Below are 20,259 nucleotides of genomic sequence, written 5' to 3' on the forward strand. Positions count from 1 at the left end.
CACAGGCAGATCTGGCTTCAGATCGCAACATAGCACTACCTGATTGGCTTCAAAAGCAGCACACCCAAACAGAGGTCTCAGCAGGAACCAGAGCATGCTGGGCAAATTCAGCTCCATGGGATCAGCCCTTGCACAGCAGCTCATACGCTGTGGTTGTGGTCAGTTCTTATACCTTGCCAGCCTGAAGGTCCACCCACCCACAGACATGCCAATATTAATCAGGGCTCAGCTACAACAGGAAGGCACATGTAACCCTCATAAGAAAAACTCCTGGGGCACCAGGCTTGGGTGATCAGGGAGACAGCACCACTGGGCCACCCAGAAGAACTACTGTATAAAGTCAAGCCTGGGGCACATAGCAGATCTACCTAATAAGTAAAAACAAACACAGAGCAGCAGCCAAAATAGGGAGACAAAGAAACATGTCCCAAATAAAAGAATAGAAGAAATCTCCAAAAAAAGAACTAAAAAGTTGAGGCCAGCAAACGGCTGGGTAAAAATTTCTGAACGTTTATAAGGATGCTCAAGAAACTTAGAATTTCAAGAGCATAAAAAATGGCATAGAAACCATAAAAAAGAAACAATCAAAAGTGAAGAATACAGTATCCAAAATGAAGGAAGGAATTGGTAGCAGATTGGTAGCACTGGAAGGAATTGATAGCAGATTAAACGAAGCAGAGGATCGAATCCGTGATTTGGAAGACAAGGTAGCAGAAAACACCCAGTCAGAGCAACAAAAAGAAAAAAGAACTTTAAAAATGAGAATAATTTAAGGGACCTCTGGGACAACATCAAGCATAACAGTACCCCCAATGTAGGGTTATCAGAAGGAGAAGAGAGAGCAAGGGATTGAGAATATATTTGAAGAAACAAGGACTGAAAACTTCCCTGACCTGATGAAGGAAAAAGACACACAAGTCCCAAGAAGCACAGAGTCCCAAACAAGATGAACCCAAAGAAGCCCACACCAAAACATTATAATTAAAATCGCCAAGGTTAAAGACAAAGAGAGAATCTTAAAAACAGCAGGAGAAAGTCACCTACTAGGGAGCTCCCATGAGAATGTCAGTTGACTGTTCAAAACAAAAAAAAAACAAACAAAAACTTTTCAGACCAGAGGGATTGGCACAAAATATTCAAAATGATAAAAAGCAAGGACCTACATCCAAAAGTACTGCATCCACAAGGCTATCATTTAAAATGGAAGGAGATATAAAGAGTTTCCCAGACAAGAAAAAGCTAAAAGAGTTCATCACCACCAAATAAGTATTACAAGAAATGTTAAATGAACTTTATTATGAGGAGGGAGGGGCATAAATATGAATAATAAAATGGCAATAACTGTGTACCTAAAAATGATAATTTTAAATGTAAATGAATTAAATGCTCCAATCAAAAGACACAAGATAACTGAAGGGATAAAAAAACAAGACCCATATATATATATGCTGTCTACAAGAGACCTGCCTCAGAATAAAAGACACACACAGACTGAAAATAAAGGGATGGAAAAAGTTCATGGAAATGGGAAAAAAAAAGCTGGGGTAGCAATACTTACATCAGACAAAAGAGACTTTAAAACAAAGGCCATAAAAAGAGACAAAGAAGGACATTTCATATTGAAAAGGGGATTGATCTAACAAGCGGGTATAACCCTTATAAACATTTATACACTCAAAATAGGAGCACCTAAATGTCTAAAGCAAATATTGATGGACGTAATGGGTAATGGTAGAGAGCGACAGTAATACAGTCATAGTAGGTGACTTTAACACCCCATTGACATCAGTGGATAGATTTTCTAGACAGAAAATTGACAAGGGAACAGAGGCCTTAAATGACACATTAGACCTGATGGATTTAATTGATATTTTCAAAGCATTTCACCCCAAGCCACAGAATATTCATTCTTTTCAGGTGCACATGGAACATTTTCCAGGATACACCATGTGTTAGGCCACAAAACAAATCAATAAATTTGAGAAGACTGAAATCATATCAAGTATATTCTCTGACCACAATGGTATGAAACTAGAAATCAATCACAAGAAAAAAACTGAAGGACACACAAACACATGGAGGCTAAATAATGTATTAGTAAACAATGAATGGGTATGCAAAATCAAAGGAAGAAATCAAAAGATACCTTGAAACAAATAAAATGAAAATACAGCCACCCAAAACTTAAGGGACACAATGAAAGCAGTTCTAAGAGGTAAATTCACAGCAATACAGACCTACCTCAAGGAACAAAAAAATATATATATCACAATCTAACCGTACACCTAAAGGAACTATAAAAAGAACAACAAACAAAGCTCAAAGTGAATAGAAGGAAGGAAATTATTAATAAAGATCAGAGCAAAGATAAAATAGAGTGAAAATAAAAACAATACAAAAAAATCCGTTAAATCAAGAGCTGGTTCTTTGAAAAGATAAACAAGATTGATAAACCATTGACCATATTCATCAAGAAATAAAGAAAGCCCTGGCCGGGTAGCCCAGTTGGTGAGATCATCATCCCGATATGCCAAGGTTGTAGGTTTGATCTCCTGTCAGGGCACAAACAAGAAGCAACCAATGAATGTATAAGTAAGTGGAACAACAAATTGATGTTTCTTTCTCTCCCTCTCTCCCTCCCTCTCTTCTCTTTCCTCTCTCTCTAAAAGTCCATTTTAAAAATAGAAAAAATGAGGACTCAAGTAAAATAAAAATGTAAAAGGAGAAATGACAGCTGACACCACAGAAATACAAAGGATTATAAGAAAATATGAAGAATTATATGCCAACAATTGGACAATATGGAAGAAATGGATATATTCCTAGAAACATATAATCTTCTAAGAGTGAATCAAGAAGAAACAGAAAATCTGAATAGACCAGTTATAACTAACAAAATCTAAGCAATAATCAAAAAATTCCCAACAAACAAAGGCCCTGAACTGGACAGCTTCCCAGATAAATTTTACCAAACACTCAAAGAAGAATTAACGTTTATCCTTCTCAGACTATTCCAAAAAATTTAAGAGGAGGGAAGGCTCCCAAGCTCATTTTACATGACCAGCCTTATCCTGATTCCAAAACCAGGTAAAATCATCACAGAGAGAGAAAAGTATAGGCCTGTATCTCTGATGAATATAGAGGCAAAAATCTTCAACAAAATAATAGCAAACCAATTCAGAAATACATTTAAAAGATCATAAACTGTGATCAAATGGGGATTTCAAAAATCAATTAACGTGAATAAACCACAAATAAAATGAAGGCTAAAAATCATATGATCATATCTATGGATGCACAAAAACATTATACAAAATCCAGCACCCGGTTTAGGATAAAAACTCAATAAAGTGGGAATAGAGAGTACATACCTCAACATATATATGGCAAATTCACAGCCAATATTATTTTCAGTAGGAAAAAAACTAAAAGTATTTTCCTTAAAATCAGGGCCAGGACGCAGATGTCCACTTTCACCACTTTTATTTAACATAGTATTGAAAGTTTTGCCATAGCAGTGAGACAACCAGAAGAAATAAAAGTCATCCATATTAGAACAGGAAATGTAAAACTGTCATTATTTGCAGATGACTGGATACTATAGAGAGAGAACCCTAAAGATCCCACCAAAAAACTACCAGAACTGATCAATGAAATCAGTAAAGTAGGCGGCAGGGTGCAAAATAAATATTCAAAAATCAGTTGCATTTTTCTGAACTATCAGAAAGAGAAATTAAGAAATCGGTTCCACTTACAATTGCACCAAAAACAAAAAAACACACCAAGGAGGTAAAAAATCTGTACTCGGAAGATTATAAGACATTGAAGAACTTGAAGAAGACACAGATAAATGGAAACATATATATAGTGTTCGTGGATAGAAAGAATTAACATCACTGAAATGTCCATACTACCCAAAGCAATCTATAGATTCAGCGCAATTCCTATTTAAAATACCAATGGCATTTTTCACAGAACTAGAACAAATAACCCCAAATTTTTTGTGTAACCACAAAAGACTCTGCGTAGACATAGCCATCTTGAGACTGAAGAACAGAATGGTGGTATCAACCTGATATTAAGCTGTACTACAAGGCTGTAGTAATCAAATAGCGTTGTATTGACATAAAAACAGGCACATAGATCAATGGACCAGAATAGAGTCCAGAAATAAACCCACGCCTATATAGCCAATTAATATTTGACAAAGGAGACAAGAACATACAGTGGGGTAAAGACAGTCTATTCAGCCTGCGTGGCGTGGCTCAGTGGTTGAGTGTCAACCCATGAACCAGGAGGCCACAGCTCAATTCACAGGTGGGCCACATGCTGGGTTGCGGGCTCAATCCCCAGTCGGGGGACTATAGGAGGTAGCCGATCAATGACACTCTCTCATCTTTGATGTTTCTCTGTCTCTCTCCCTCTCCCTCCTTCTCTCTGAAATCAATAAAAACATTTTTTTTTAAAAAGAGAGTCTATTCAATAAATAGCATTGGGGAAATTGGACAGATACATGCAAAAAAATGAAACTAGACCACCTTCTTACACCATACAAAAATAAATTCAAAATGGATTAAATAGTTAAATGTAAGACTTGAAACCATAAAATAAAAATGGGCAGAAGACCTGAATAGACACTTCTCCAAAGAGGACATAGAGATGACCAATAAACATGAAAAATACTCGACATCACTAATCTTCAGAGAAATGCAATTTAAAACCACAATGAAATATTACCTCATACCTGTCAGAATGGTTATCATCAATAAATCAACCAACAACAAGTGTTGGTGAGAATGTGGAGAAAAAGGAACCATAGTGCACTGTTGCTGGGAATGCAAATTGGTGCAGCCGTGATGGAAAACAGTATGGAAGTGCCTCAAAAAATTAAAACTGGAACTGCTTTCTGACCCATCGATTTCAGGTATATATCCAAAGAAACCCAATACACTAATTCAAAAAGATAAATGTACCCCTGTATTTATTGCAGTGTTATTTACAATAGCCAAGATATATGGAAGCAACCAAAGTGCCCATCAGTAGATGAATGGATAAAGAAGAATTGGTACATATATACAATGGAATATTACTTGGTCATTAAAAAGAATGAAATCTTACCATTGGCGACAGCATGGTTAGACCTAGAGGGTATTATGCTAAGTGAAATAAATCAGTCAGAGAGAGACAAATACCATATAGCTTCACTTACATGCAGAATCTAAAGATGCACAAACAAAACAGAAACAGACACATATATTCAGAGAACAAACTGATGTCTGCCAGAGGGGAGGGGGTTGGGAAGCTGGGTGAAAAAGGTGAAAGGGTTAAGAAGTACAAATTGGTAGTTAAAAAATAGTTATGAGAGTGTAAATTACAGCATAAGGGAATATAGTCAATAGTATTTTAATAACTGTACAGTGCCAGGTGGGTACTTGAAATATTGGGGGGGAGGGATCACTTTGTAAATTATATGATTGTCTAACCACTGTGCTGTACACCTGAAACAAAGACAAAATTTTTAAAAAGAAAGAAACAGGACATTGAGTGAGCAACCTTATGCGAAGACCTGCTATATACGTGGTATTAGGTAATCTTCTCAAAGGAGCAGAAAAGATGAAACAAGAACTTTCAAGTACTTACACACTGCTGTTATTTACAAAAATACCACAAAACACCCTTTATTCTCTTTTTGTTTTTACAAATCCTGCCTCATTTTTTTGTCTCCCTTCTCTTTACTATGCTTTTGAAAATACTGATCCTTTTCTGAGTTCTTCTCAAAGTTGTAGTGTTCAGAAATACAGTTTCCATTAAGCATGGAGGGTAACTTCTCTCTCTTGGTTATTCTATTGTTTAACTCTTCACACTCTTTACTGTCGAGCTCCTTCACCTGCCCTGCTCCTTTCATCCTTTTGGTTTGGACAACTTGCCATCGCCTTCCTTGAGAATTCTACTCTGAGCTGTGTCTCTGCTGGAGCCTCCTTAGGATATATTCTCTTAGCAGCATGAGCAGTTACTGTTCTTTGTGAATAAATTCCAGTATTTTTTCTACTCTGTGCTCAGTTCTCAGAAGTTAACGGCTTCTGGAAAATAGACCACTGTTTTTTTACCCTCCTGGGATTTAAGTGGGCATATTTTAAAAGTTATGTCTTTGTGGCTCAGTTGGTTGGGCGGCGTCCTGTGCACCAGGAGGTTGCCAGTTGGATTCTGGGTCAAGGACACATGCCCAGGTTGCGGGCTCCATCCCCACTGGGGGCCTGCAGGAGGCAGCCGATCCATGTTGGGCTCTCATATCAATGTTTCTCTCTCCCTTCCTCTCTCTCTAAAAATCAGTAAACTATTATTTTAAAAAAATTATATCTTTGTGAAGATTGAAAAAGAAATATGATGTCAGGCTGAAAGGAACTTCTGGAGACCGTCTCTGTATTAATTACCCTTCTACACCTGGCATCCTAGCAGAAGCTTGGTGAAGTGAGGAGACTATGGAGTGGTGGAAGGATAGTAGGTTGTAGAAAAGACAGGTTTAAATTTCTGCTTTATTGTTTTCTAGCTATGTGAACTTGGACAAGTATGTACCTAAGTTCCTTGGTCGATTTCTTCTGTAGAATAGGGAGAATATGACCTGCCTCCCTAGCATGGCAGAGGCACTAACCAGGTGCCCTTGTGCAGAATATAAAAAATGATTCCTACTGTGTGTGTGGTCACAGCCAAGGAAGGTGAGCCAAGCAGGATTTCAGCCCATCTTGCCCCTTAGCTGGGCACCGTGGTGCAACATGTAACCTGAAACCTATCCAACGAAGGTCGGAAGCCTGTCACCTTCCATCATTAGGAGCAAGCCTGGGGAAGGCTGCTCAGGGGAACAGTAATGGGTCTGCCTGGTTGCTTAGCAGGGTTTTAGCACCTTAAAAAAGTGCCTGCCTTTTTTCCTTCTTCTAACTGATCTTGCTTTCACACTGATTCTTCTGTGTTTTCATCACACCACTAACAATGTCATATTAGCATATTAGCTCAAAGGTGTCACTCTTGGAGTCGCTGCTCAGGGAAGCACTCTCTTCTCCCTGCTGGTCCCGTGCCCCCACCTTCTGCCTACTCCTAGAACTTCAGTAAAATAAAATAAGAATGTGGGCTCTGGGTCCAGGTGGCCTGAGGTAGATGACATTAGCAAGTGGCTTAACTCTGCTGTGTTTTGGTCTCCTCACCTGTGAAATGGGAATAATAGGAGTGCCTACCTCATCAGGTTAAGGTGACAAAATAATTAATACCTTTGACATTGTTAAACAAGGTCAGTTGCATACTAAATACAACAGACGTTTGCTGCCATCATTACTATAACCACCATCCTTATCTTCATCTCCACGAGCGGTATGGCCCCATCCAGGCCTACAGCCACTGCGAACTGGAAGGACTAGCATCAGTTCTGGACTCAGTCACTTGCTCAGCAAATGCATACTGGTGGTCTTCCATGTATCAGGCCCTCTTCTAAGTATTCGATGCTCCACTCTGTTGACAAACCTTGTACTTCTGTCTTGTGCACTTTGCAATGGATTCCGTTTCTTTCTCTAATCAATATAAAGGACTCTGCTGTTGCAAAATTACTAAACATTTTGCTGTTGCAGAATTACTAAACACTATGGATTTCTAGCCATTTGATACTTTAAGGTACAAATGGACTTTCCCTGCATTATTAATTCCACATATTATTGCTGTCAGTTCCTTGGTCATTACTCCTCCTCTGAACTGTTTGCCTGTTGTTCCCACTTACGTGTGTTTCTCTCTGGCAGTGATTCCCCCAGATTGATTCGAGGTGTATTCTGCCTGATGCTACTACCTAATCTGCATACTACCTAATCTTCACAAAGGACACATTCTCTCTTACCCAAATTGCAATCCTATGGGACTGCTGGGCATTCTTTTTTTTTTTTTTTTAAATTTAATTTTATTGATTTCAGAGAGAGGAAGGGAGAGAGAGAGAGAGAGAAACATCAATGATGAGAGAGTCATTGATCGACTGCCTCCTGCACGCCCCCCCGCCGGGGATCAAGCCCGAAACCCAGGCATGTGCCCTGACCGGGAATCAAGCTGCAATCTCCTGGATCCTAGGCTGATGCTCAACCGCTGAGCCACCCCGGCCGGGCTGCTGGCTTAATATTCTTTTCAACAAATTGAAGTGTTGGTAGAGGAATAGAAGTTCTCAGTGTAATATTTTGTGTGAAAAGCCAGCAAGTTTAAACATTAATTTAACCAATGAACAGCTGTGTATCCTTTCACCTCCCTCTGAAGAAATGGTTTTTATAAAAGGTTAGGGAATCCCCGCTGTATTAAAGCCATTCACATTCGTCTGTGCGTGTAGTCCAGGATACGGGTAGAAAGAATAAGGAAGTGATCGTGATGGGAATTTCTTCCCTATTTTCTCCTTTCAGTCCTTTTTGTTCTCATACACAAGTGAATCTAATCTTAGGAGCCTGGTTCAAGGTCGAGCCCGATAGAGGGTGTGTTTCCCAGACCAATGACTGGTTCTCCCAGGTCCCGGTTTGAGGGGGGGGGGGGGGGAAGCAATATTTAAAAAATACATTACCATTCTTTAAAGATTTATTTTGTTGTGAATCATTCTGTCTTAACAAAACTGCTGTTTTCTTTCCTAACTTAGATGTGATTAACAAGGTCATATATTTCATTTTTCCAACATGTGGATTAAGGATAAAACCTTACACTGGAATTGAACATTGTATTCTCCAGACAAAGGAAATGGGCATTTATTGGATGTTATTGCTGCTTTCTTTGCACTAATGACATTATGAAAGCTCTTTGAATAATATAATTTGAAAATATTATTTCTGCGTTTTAGGTCATGCAAGACAAGATCATTTGCCTTCCGAAACGGGTTCAGCCGTCTCAGAACCACTCTTCCGTTTTGAATGTCTCTCAAGCAGTTGCCGGAACCACCCCACTGCCTCCACCTAAACCGTCTTCGACCAGCCCGGTCACGGTGGAGATGAAAGGACTGAAGACAGACCTGGACCTGCAGCAGTACAGTTTCATAAACCAGATGTGCTATGAGCGGGCCCTGCACTGGTATGCCAAGTATTTCCCTTACCTTGTTCTCATTCATACCCTGATCTTCATGCTCTGCAGCAACTTTTGGTTCAAATTCCCCGGCTCCAGTTCCAAAATCGAACATTTCATCTCCATCCTGGGGAAGTGTTTCGACTCGCCCTGGACCACACGGGCCTTATCGGAGGTGTCCGGGGAGGACTCGGAAGAGAAAGACAACAGGAAGAACAACCTGAGCAGGTCCAACACCGTGCAGTCTGCCCAGGAAGGCAACCTGGTCAACTCGCAGTCGTTAAAGTCAATCCCGGAGAAGTTCGTGGTTGACAAGTCCACTGCGGGGGCTCTTGATAAGAAAGAGGGGGAGCAAGCGAAGGCCTTATTCGAGAAGGTGAAGAAGTTCAGGCTGCACGTGGAAGAAGGGGATATTCTCTATGCCATGTATGTTCGCCAGACTGTGCTCAAGGTTATCAAATTCCTCATCATCATTGCGTATAACAGTGCCCTGGTCTCCAAGGTCCAGTTTACAGTGGACTGTAACGTTGACATTCAGGACATGACTGGATATAAGAACTTTTCTTGCAATCACACCATGGCCCACTTGTTCTCCAAGCTCTCCTTTTGCTATCTGTGCTTTGTAAGCATCTATGGATTGACGTGCCTCTATACCTTGTACTGGCTCTTCTACCGTTCCCTGAGAGAGTACTCTTTTGAGTATGTCCGGCAGGAGACTGGGATCGATGATATTCCAGATGTGAAAAATGACTTTGCTTTTATGCTTCATATGATAGATCAGTATGACCCTCTGTATTCCAAGAGATTTGCAGTGTTCCTGTCTGAAGTGAGCGAGAACAAATTAAAGCAGCTGAACTTAAATAACGAGTGGACCCCCGATAAGCTGCGGCAGAAGCTGCAGACCAATGCCCACAACCGCCTGGAACTGCCTCTCATTATGCTCTCCGGCCTTCCAGACACCGTTTTCGAGATTACGGAGTTGCAGTCTCTAAAGCTGGAGATCATTAAGAACGTCATGATACCGGCCACCATCGCCCAGCTGGAGAACCTCCAGGAGCTCTCTCTCCACCAGTGCTCGGTCAAAATCCACAGCGCGGCCCTCTCTTTCCTGAAGGAAAACCTCAAGGTCTTGAGCGTCAAGTTTGATGATATGAGGGAGCTGCCCCCCTGGATGTATGGGCTCCGGAATCTGGAGGAGCTCTACCTGGTTGGCTCGCTAAGTCACGATATTTCCAAAAATGTCGCCCTTGAGTCTCTGCGGGATCTCAAAAGCCTTAAAATGCTCTCTATCAAAAGCAACGTTTCCAAAATCCCTCAGGCCGTGGTGGACGTGTCCAGCCATCTCCAGAAGATGTGCATCCATAACGATGGCACCAAGCTGGTGATGCTCAACAACCTGAAGAAGATGACCAACCTCACAGAGCTGGAGCTGGTCCACTGTGACCTGGAGCGCATCCCGCACGCCGTGTTCAGCCTGCTCAGCCTCCAGGAACTGGACCTCAAGGAAAACAATCTGAAATCTATAGAAGAAATCGTTAGCTTCCAGCACCTGCGGAAGCTGACAGTGTTAAAACTGTGGCATAACAGCATCACCTACATCCCCGAGCATATAAAGAAACTCACCAGCCTGGAGCGTCTGTCCTTCAGCCACAACAAAATCGAGGTGCTGCCTTCCCACCTCTTCCTATGCAACAAAATCCGATACTTGGACCTGTCCTACAATGACATTCGTTTTATCCCGCCTGAAATCGGAGTTCTACAAAGTTTACAGTATTTTTCCATCACTTGTAACAAAGTGGAGAACCTTCCAGATGAACTCTACTTCTGCAAGAAACTTAAAACTCTGAAGATCGGGAAAAACAGCCTATCAGTACTTTCACCAAAAATTGGAAATTTACAGTTTCTCTCCTACTTAGATGTTAAAGGCAATCACTTTGAAATCCTCCCTCCGGAGCTGGGCGACTGCCGAGCTCTGAAGAGAGCTGGTTTAGTTGTGGAAGATGCTCTGTTTGAAACTCTGCCTTCTGATGTCCGGGAGCAAATGAAAACAGAATAACTTATTTTTGTTTCAAGTTTGACTGAAACTTGCTTCTACCAAATACAGTATAAATAATTAGGTAGTCTTAATGCCTTTCCTATTTTATGGTTTTGTTTTTTTTCTTTTCACACGAAACAAAATGTACACAAAGATTGAGTAAGGAGTATGTATTTTTTAATAAAATTTTAATTGTATTTTTTCAATATTAATATTTTAAAGTTTTATTTGTCCTGGACCCTAATATACCTATTCCTGTTTTCTACTAACAGAAACTCATGGTTCCATCTGTTGTTTTGTTTTGTTTTGTTGTTGTTGTTGTTTTCCAGTTAATTCTTGTGAAAGGGAGAGAATTTTAAGTTGCATGCTTTTTGGTATTTTTTTAAATAGATGAAGATACTTTGCCAAGGTCATGGTTAGCTCGTTTACACCTGTGCAGTTCCTTGCTCCTGTTGTCATTGTGTGTATACCAAGGAATCTGTGCTGTTATTTTACTACCAGCTGCCTTCTCCGTTGGCCAAGCCTGTTATTCTATAGAGCACTCTTTTCTGGAGTTTAAATTCACATAAGTGCATTGTCGCAGACTATTATTTTGAAATTATCCCCCATCTCCAAGAGAACCCTAAGTTATGTTATTTCATATACTTGACAGTTAAAGGTATCCTTAGATAAGGATTTTTAAGCAAGTGAAGATAGTAATCTTTCATAGTTGGCATGCTAGAATTGGTCATTTATAATTTAATCAATTTCCACTTTTACCAACGTTTAAAAATATTCAAAAACTAAAAACGGAGGCTCCCCCCTTTAATCTCAATATAGCTACATAGTACTGGTAAGCAACCTTAGAGAAGCTAGATTTATTTTAATTAAAACAGGTAATTAAATTTTAAAATCATAGAATTAGAAGCCTGGTTTTTGAGTAATTTAATCATCTTTGATATCTTGATATGTAGATACATCAAATGGAAAAATATTTCACTACTAAAGCACTCTGCTAAAGAGCTGGTGCACGCCAGCCAGGCCCACTGGTTCCTCCAGGCAGTATGGCAGTGGAATCTATTCAAATCCTGCCTGTTGCACAAAATAATCCACATATTTATATATATTATATATTTAATCAATTTCCCTCAAGTCTGCCCTTGCTGTGAATGCTAGTGATGCAAGCACAGGAACCCGTTCTGCTCTCTTTGGCTTAAAACGTGTATCTCATGTAGATTGGTTCTGTTACTGTTTTCCGAAATGTGAATAAATTGCTAATTGGATGTCACCTAGCAACAATTTTGCCTGATGATCAATAGAACTCTCATGTCTCTTTGCACTTTAAAATCCAACATGGTATATGTAGGTCTTAGGCAAAATTTTTCACTAACTGTTAAGCTGTGTGGAACAGGAAAATGAAAACACTATTTGTGCCCTCAGTCCAGGACCAGTACTATTGATCATGGAATTCTGTTTATTTACCAAATCACCTTGACCATTTTCCAAGCCCTGGTCTCCTCTAAGAAAATTCTGTGACCTAACAATGAGAGAAAGTAGGAAGATGATTTGGGGTTTCAAAATGCTGCCTTTAAAATTCACTCCTTGATCCTGGTGACTTTGCTCAGTGCTACTGTGAGTCATGAAACACAACTGCAGGGACTACTCAGCAGATACATGGACCTCAGTCCTTTTCTTAATGTTACAGTACATCATGGGGTGAAGAATTTGCAAAAGAGATGCTTTTCATTTATTTGATAATCTAATCAGGTAGACCAAAGTGCTTCACTATTTCTGCTCTATGTTAAAGGGTTAGAATGGTGATTTTATATAGCTGATTTATTTCTACCTGTAATTGAAACAATATGCTTAAAATAGTAACTGGTTATATTTCTTATAGGATAAAATATTCAATTCCAGAATATTGGTAGGATCCTGATTATAAACAATGTGCTGTATTTAGAGACATAGACCTGTTTTCAACAAACAAAAAACCTGAAAGATTGTCCATAGCTGAGCGTGACAAAAATACCCTGTTGAAAGGCAAACTTCAAGAGCTACTGTTAAAACACTGGGTGCACTATTTTTCTGTAAACAATTTATGGTTATTTTCTGTATCACCCTTCAAAGGGGATCTATTCAGGTTAAAAATCATGTTTATGCTAAAGCCTTTATCTGATATTAACTCAGAATCTCATATGGGTTCATAACTCAAGTAAGTAACTAATAATTATTTTATCACTTATAACAATTTGCTCGAAATTCCAAAAGAATTTGATTTGCTTTCTTAATGATTTCGCAAGTTGACCCTTTGCCTAAGTTCTGAATAACATTCAATAAATTAGTGTAGTTCCATAACTTTATGTTTTCACTAAAAAGGAAAATTCACAGATGTTTCTATTAGATTTTATAAAAATTCAAAATTCTCAAACTTTATCTCGAATCGAAATTTTTGACTCTTGCCCTTTTTAATATTGTAGATTTTTGTTCACATTCTTAAATTTAAAAAAAGCACTCAATTACTATTTAGTCTTTAAATGGGAAACTCAGGTAACTAAACTGCTGACTTTTCTAAAGTCCTTTAACAGATCAACTTCATGTAAAAGGGATGTTTACCTACTCTTTTTTCCATATTTTACAAGTGCTCTTGCTAAAACAGAACAGCTAGCTCTATTTCTCCAACCTCTAGGATTCATGGGAAACTGCTTATGTAAATATAAAAGCACCATATGTACTCATAACTCCTATGGGTGCTTGAAGCCCATAACGGTACTCTTTTGGGTCTGTTTTAATGGTTAAGTCTAGAACAGTCTGGCTGATGGTCTGGTTGAAACAGATCATATAAGTATATCCCAATGGAACTCACCTAAGAAGACCACACCTCAGAAAACTAGTTATGTGTTGAGTTTTCCTTTTGTTCTGTTTTTAACAGCACTTTTAATATAAAGGTTCTTGATACAATGAAACCTGTTATTTACAATTGTAAAACGTTTTAAATTGTTCACCCACCTTTTTCCCTGCCACACATTCCCCATATTGCTATTGTAATGAGTTCTAACAATTTACATGGCATCCTGCTTCCAGAAGGGCATGGAAAATATGTCCACAGTGGGTGTTTTGTTCATTTAGAGGTGGCTCCTTACCTTTCTCTCAAGCCATCTTTGTAGAGAGGGGCTTAAACAACCTGGATCTTCCTTGGGTTACTTGGGATGAAGAAAGTTTAAGCTCTTGCAATATGATCTCTGATATTAAAAAAGAGAAAAAATCTTTACATCTCTTGTCATTTCCGCCAGGAGGAGTTGTGCCGTTACCTATTTTCCTAATCCTACTGTAAGAAAAGTTCATTTTAAAGTAGTTCATTTTACTCTGTAATTTCATGCCAAATACCTGATCAATAGTAACGACATACTTACTTGAACAGTGAACATTCATGATCCATCTTTATGCAAACTGTCAGCAGGACTTAGTAGTGAATAGGTAAAATTTGGTATAATTTCAATTTATGTTTAGACTAAATTGAGATTCAATTTGCATTCTGTTAATTCTGAATGTGATCATGTTACTCAGACCACATTTGGGTAGGATCTCAGTAACTCAGGGTAGGGTTCCGTACTAACCTTAGGTTAGCAAACAGATTAGCAAAACAACACAGTTGTTAGTGGGGGGATGCCTCAGAGGTCTAAGATTTTAGACCTTTCCTTGAGTATTCGGACACATTGTAAGGAAACCTGTTACTGATTTTTCAGATTTAGGCCTCAGTGACATGTTTCTAATACAATTTCAAACTAGGGATCCACTCTTATTTCATTTTCCCAAGCCATTCACTGATACAGGTAACATCCCTAAGCTAATTTTGGGGAGAGGGAAGAGGGTCTGCTCTCACCCAAAGGAAGTTATTTTTCATTCAGAAGATCTTGAAAAGGGGAACATAATTTTGAACTTAATTTCTTGGCCATATTAAATAGTCCCTATGCATGGTTTTTAATGTGGTATAAATTTGCTGTCCGCTAAATACCGTTCCCCCTCCCACCCGATTCTGCCTTTTTAATGAATATTTTTGCTGGGTTTGAAATCCAAGGCCTTATGTGCCCACTCAGTTTTCCCTCTTGTTTCCTCTTGCTGTCTGTCTGTGTTCAGATTGTGTCAAATGCTGGCAAAACCTCTAAGACTATCAAAAAATGCTTGAAAGTTGATTTGTCATCGCGCAAATTCATGGTAAAACGTCTTAATGTTATTTGGCTATGTAGTACATAGGAACAGAAAGTAACTTAAATAAAGTCATTTTTGTAATTTAAAATTGGAATTTGTCCCTTTCTTACTCCGTTGGAGAGCTCCTGTTTTCTTTGCATTTGTGTTGTATTTTTGCATATTCCGTTACTGAGCCTCCCTGAACTCCAGGAAATGGGCTGCATGCATTCTTTCACTTTGTGTTTAGCCAGTTTCTGCAATTGTGACTAATTATTTCCTTCCTTAATTCACTGCACCGCGTCTACCCAAGGTGCCCCTGGAGTTTCATTTGGGTAATTAGTGCCTTAATACGGAATCTGGAGTGCAATTTCTGTACATTTGCCAGGTCAGATTGTCCAGTTGCTGTCCAGCCAGCCCAGCTTTCAGTAAATTCCTGGTGGTAATGACTGTGGTTACTTAAAGGAATCAGAATGGTTCCGCACAGCGAGGAGGACTCCCCTGGTGAACCACATACACCCCAGGCTTAGGGAAGCCTTTTATAAGAAATCTTGTACCATTTATGCATCAAAATTGGAGATTGGTAACTTTTGAAGCTAAATTGTGACTTTACGTATTTTTTTACAGTCACGGCTCAGTTATTTCACTGATAATCAGCTGATAGTCCTTTGAAGAAGGACTGTGGGGATGCAGAGGATTGAGCGTGGTGAAAGAGGCCATGTGAGTGTGTATTGGACACTGCGAAGGCAGTGTGCGGGCTCTCAGACCACAACTGAGGAATGCAAAAGGCAGGCACATCTGGTAATTTCAGTGCAACCTGCACGTAAGATTCTATCCACTGCTGCATCTTTCAGTCCTTTCATTTATATAGAATATTGAAATAAACACTGAAATTAAATAAATTGATTCAGTTATTTATTATTATTGGCTAGGAAGATATAAGTATTTTGGTTTGGGTGGAAAAGTACACGAAGAGAGAAGTCCCTAAAGCCAGTTTTAGACTCAGAGGGGTACATAGCCATAGCACAGGGCCCGCGTATTTCCGAAGTTAAGTTTGAATGTCGCATCCTAAATATCCAAGTAGGGAAAAGGGAAAAGCTGTGTATAAGCTGCATTATTTTTTGTGTCAATCTTTGAAGACAGGTTATATTTTAGGTATCATACTTAAACATATTTGAACAAAGCAAGGTGTAAAAATGATCCAGATGCCGTAAATGATAGAATATTTTTGGATATTTTGCATAAAAGACAGCATTAGGCAAAGATGTTAATACCAAACATCTCAGTAGACTGGCCATTCTGATTATTGTAATTCATGGATTCTTCGGTTATAAAATTTGGGAACAAGTAGAAGATGGGCTTTCTCTTTAGTTTATTTCTTCAATCCTTTAAAGAATTAATTTTGTTTCAATTTAGGTTGCATCTAGACATCACCATTAAAAAAGTTTAGTTGAATTCTTATTAGTAGTCTCAGGCAACATTGATCTTGGGAGGAGTAACACAAAAGAAGCAACATGTAAGTTTTGCATTTTATATCTTTTCCATAGATGTTCTAAAAAGAATCAACTTCCCAGTAGTGATTTTGGTGTTGAAAAAAAGTATAACATTTCTCCAGTCTGATACGCAAAGATCCTTGGGATTCCCTTATAATTTCGCATAGACTGTGGAGTAATTTTGTAAAATATTACTTTAAGTAACATTTGGACAGTTGTGAACATCTCAAGTTAATTTACTCAATAATTCAAACCAGTGCAGAAACATGAAGGCATACTCACTGTAGGCTTGAAGAATAAATGTCCACAAGTTTATGAAATAGTTGATGAGTTCCATTTGTTCCTATTGACTTATATGTAGAAATTATAATTCTTAGTAATTGAAATTTGCTCTATGAAAAATACTTTGGAGTGTAGCCAATCTCAGCAAAAACCTGAAAGGTCACATACATCAATGATCTCTAAGTGATGTTAAAGAAAAAAAAAATTATTTTGACATTGGTTAAAATGGCAAGAAAGACTTTTTTCAGGATTTTTTCTTAACTCTCCTCAGGTTCTAGCCTCCGGTGGTGTGACTCAGGTTTTCTGGGTAGTCGCTTTCTGAGCCTTAACAATATCAGCATGATAACAGATTCAGTTGTTCCATGTGTCCAGAAACAAAGACAGGATGTTGACAGCCTTTAGTTTATGAGAAAGTGTTTAAAAAAAGTTCATGCTTGAAACTGAAAACTTGAGATTGAGCTTCAGTCAGAACTGCTCAGTCTAACCATTTAGCTACATAAATATTTTGTTAAATCCAAGTAATCTGTGTCAAATGGGAAATGGAAAGAATGCCACAGGAATTATATACCTGATTTATATTACATAAAACTTTTGTTTATTGAGGGAGCAAGGAAATGGAAGTGTGGGAGAAGAAAAGTAATGTTTCTTCTACCCTTCTAAATTCTTCTGGCTGGACTAACAATCAAATGAACATGAGACAGATTAACAGAAGAAAATGACCAAATTTATTAACGTATGTACATACAGGGGTTCCATAGATTATGAGACCCGGGACACAGTAGGCGGTTGACACAGGCCCGTCTGGACTAAGGAAGCGGGGGCAGGAATCTGGAATTTCCAAGGGAAAGCAGGCAGGTTGCAGGTAGGTGAGAGCAAACATGGTAAACAAATTCTTACTTGACCAACTAGAAAGAATGGGACACAGAGGGGAATCTAACAAACAGATTTTGCTTGGTTTCTTCCTGTCTGCCATGTTTAATCCATATATGCTAGGTGACTGCCGAGGCTCCCTTCCCAGAGGAGGTTTTTCTGTTGGAATTTCATAGGTGGGTGAGGGGGAGGTACACACACACACACACACACACACACACACACACACAAACTCTTTTTGAGTTTGTTGGGCTTCAGTTGTTTTCAGCTTGAAATAATCTACATGCCACAGTGGTACTTTCTGGGGAAACTAGGTCTGGACCCCTACACTGAGCAGGGAGCCTCCTGATAAAGGGTGCGCCATACACTTCCTAAAATCCAGGCTGAGTTGCCCTTTAAATTCTACCAACAACAATGTTAAGACAATCAAACCTCAGTATGGCAAACCAGCTAGACAATTATTTTCAAATAGCTTTCCCTAACTCACAAAATATAAAACTGCTAAAATATAAAAATAAATAAAAGCACTCTTAGAAACTTCTGGCGACTATTGAGTGCTTTAATTATAAATCTGATCAAGAACTTGCATCAAAAATGTTTGAAAGTTGATTCCAAAACCTTAGTTAAATGCTGATAACATCATTCTTAATAGCACTAACTATATCATAGTAAACAATTGTAAGACAGATTTGCATTCTGGGTGGTTTTAAAATGTTTAGGATGCCCAGCCGGGCGTGGCTCAGCCGTTGAGTGTTGACCTAGGATCCGGCAGATCGAGGTTTGATTCCCGGTCAGGACACATTCCCGGGTTGCGGGCTCGATCCCCAATGACTCTCTCATCATGGGTGTTTCTATCTCTCCCTCTCCTTTCCTCTCTCTGAAATCAATAAAGATATATATTTTTAAAATTTTTAATATTTAGGATCACAAACATTTGTTTCTTATGTGTACAGAGAGGAAAAAAAATTACACAACATTTTATCTGGGACTCTATAATGCTCCAAATAGGCCAGGCAATAAAGGAGTTATACTTTATCTGTTTTATTTGAATTGATTAGACAAGAACCCATAGAGTATTAGATAGTCATAGAAATACCCCCTTCTATCTTCAGTTCTGCCCTTTCAAATAGAATTTTGGCTCTTATATTAAGATCCCTAAGACTTTTTAAAGAATATTAAGATTTCTTTTGAATTTCTCTAACACTTTCTACCTGCCTATGTATTTAGGGCACATATCACTTGTACTATGGTTATTTTAGGACTTATCATTATTTCTCCTTCCAGAGTTGGAGGCCCAATAAAGTGCAGAAACCAACACTCATTTATCTTTGTTTCTCTAAAGTGTTTCCCATTGTGACTTATACAAAATGGGCCCTGAAAAAATACTGCTGAATCAATCCAGAGATCTAACTCTATGAACTGAGTGTCTTGGAACTGTGAGTTTGAACACTCATCTCTGTTCAAACTGGTTTCTGGATATATTATTTTTCTAAGGCTGCAATAACAATGTGACATACACTGGGTGGCTTACAAACAGTAAGCCTTGATCTGCTCTAGATCAAGGTGTCAGTGGGGTTGATTCATTCTGAGGGCCGTGAGGGAGAATCTGTTCCAGGACTCTCTCCGGTCTTTCGGTGGTTGGTTGGCAATCCTTGGCAGTCCTTGGCTTGTAGATGCATCACCCCAGATCTCTGTCTTCGTGTTGATACAGCATTCTCCCTGTGTATGTCTAGCTCTATGTCCAAACTTCCCGTTTTATAAGTACACAGTCATATTGGAGTAGGGCCCACCCTAATGACTTCATCTTGACTTGATAATCTGCAGACCTTATCTCCAAATAAGGTTACATTCACAGGTTCTAGGGCTTAGTACTTCAACATCTTTGTTGGACACAGTTCAATTCATAACACTGGATAAGATGCTTCTCTTTTTTGATGAAGATATTACATTCCAGATTTATTAGAAACAGAATTTTTAGCCCTAGAATATTGGCTAGTCCAGAGGTTTTCAAATAGTTTTCCAAGAAGCTCTAACTTTCCAACAAAGTATCTCAGGAGGACTCAGGGACACTCCTGAATTCATATCTGTTCCAATTACAATTGTCATGTAACAAACCACCTCAAAACTTAGTAGGGTAAAACTATTTTATTATGCTCTCAGATTCTGTGGATAAGGAATTTAGACAGGACACAGCAAAAAATTTATCATCTCTGCTCCACAATGCCTGGGACCTCAGTTGGGAAGATTCGATGGCTGAGAGCTGGAATCATCTAGAGACATCTTTACTCCTACGTCTGGTATTTGATTTTGGCTGTGTGCTGGATCCTCAGCTGGGCATCTCCATACAGCCTGGCTTTC

At 38.9% G+C, this 20,259-nt stretch overlaps 1 protein-coding gene across 1 annotated transcript in view; it reads left to right on the plus strand.

Moving 5' to 3' along the window:
- LRRC8C (leucine rich repeat containing 8 VRAC subunit C) overlaps positions 1 to 15,368 on the plus strand; it is a 77,034-nt gene extending 61,666 nt beyond the window's left edge. The window contains exon 3 of the mRNA XM_087820576.1: positions 8,843 to 15,368. Within this exon, the coding sequence (XP_087676702.1) occupies positions 8,843 to 11,116 (2,274 nt within the window). The 3' untranslated portion in view covers positions 11,117 to 15,368. The remainder of the gene's footprint in view (positions 1 to 8,842) is intronic.
- The last annotated feature ends 4,891 nt before the right edge of the window (positions 15,369 to 20,259 follow it).

This window comes from Miniopterus natalensis, chromosome 9 (assembly GCF_054644295.1).
Source record: "Miniopterus natalensis isolate mMinNat1 chromosome 9, mMinNat1.hap1, whole genome shotgun sequence".
NCBI lineage: Eukaryota > Metazoa > Chordata > Mammalia > Chiroptera > Miniopteridae > Miniopterus > Miniopterus natalensis.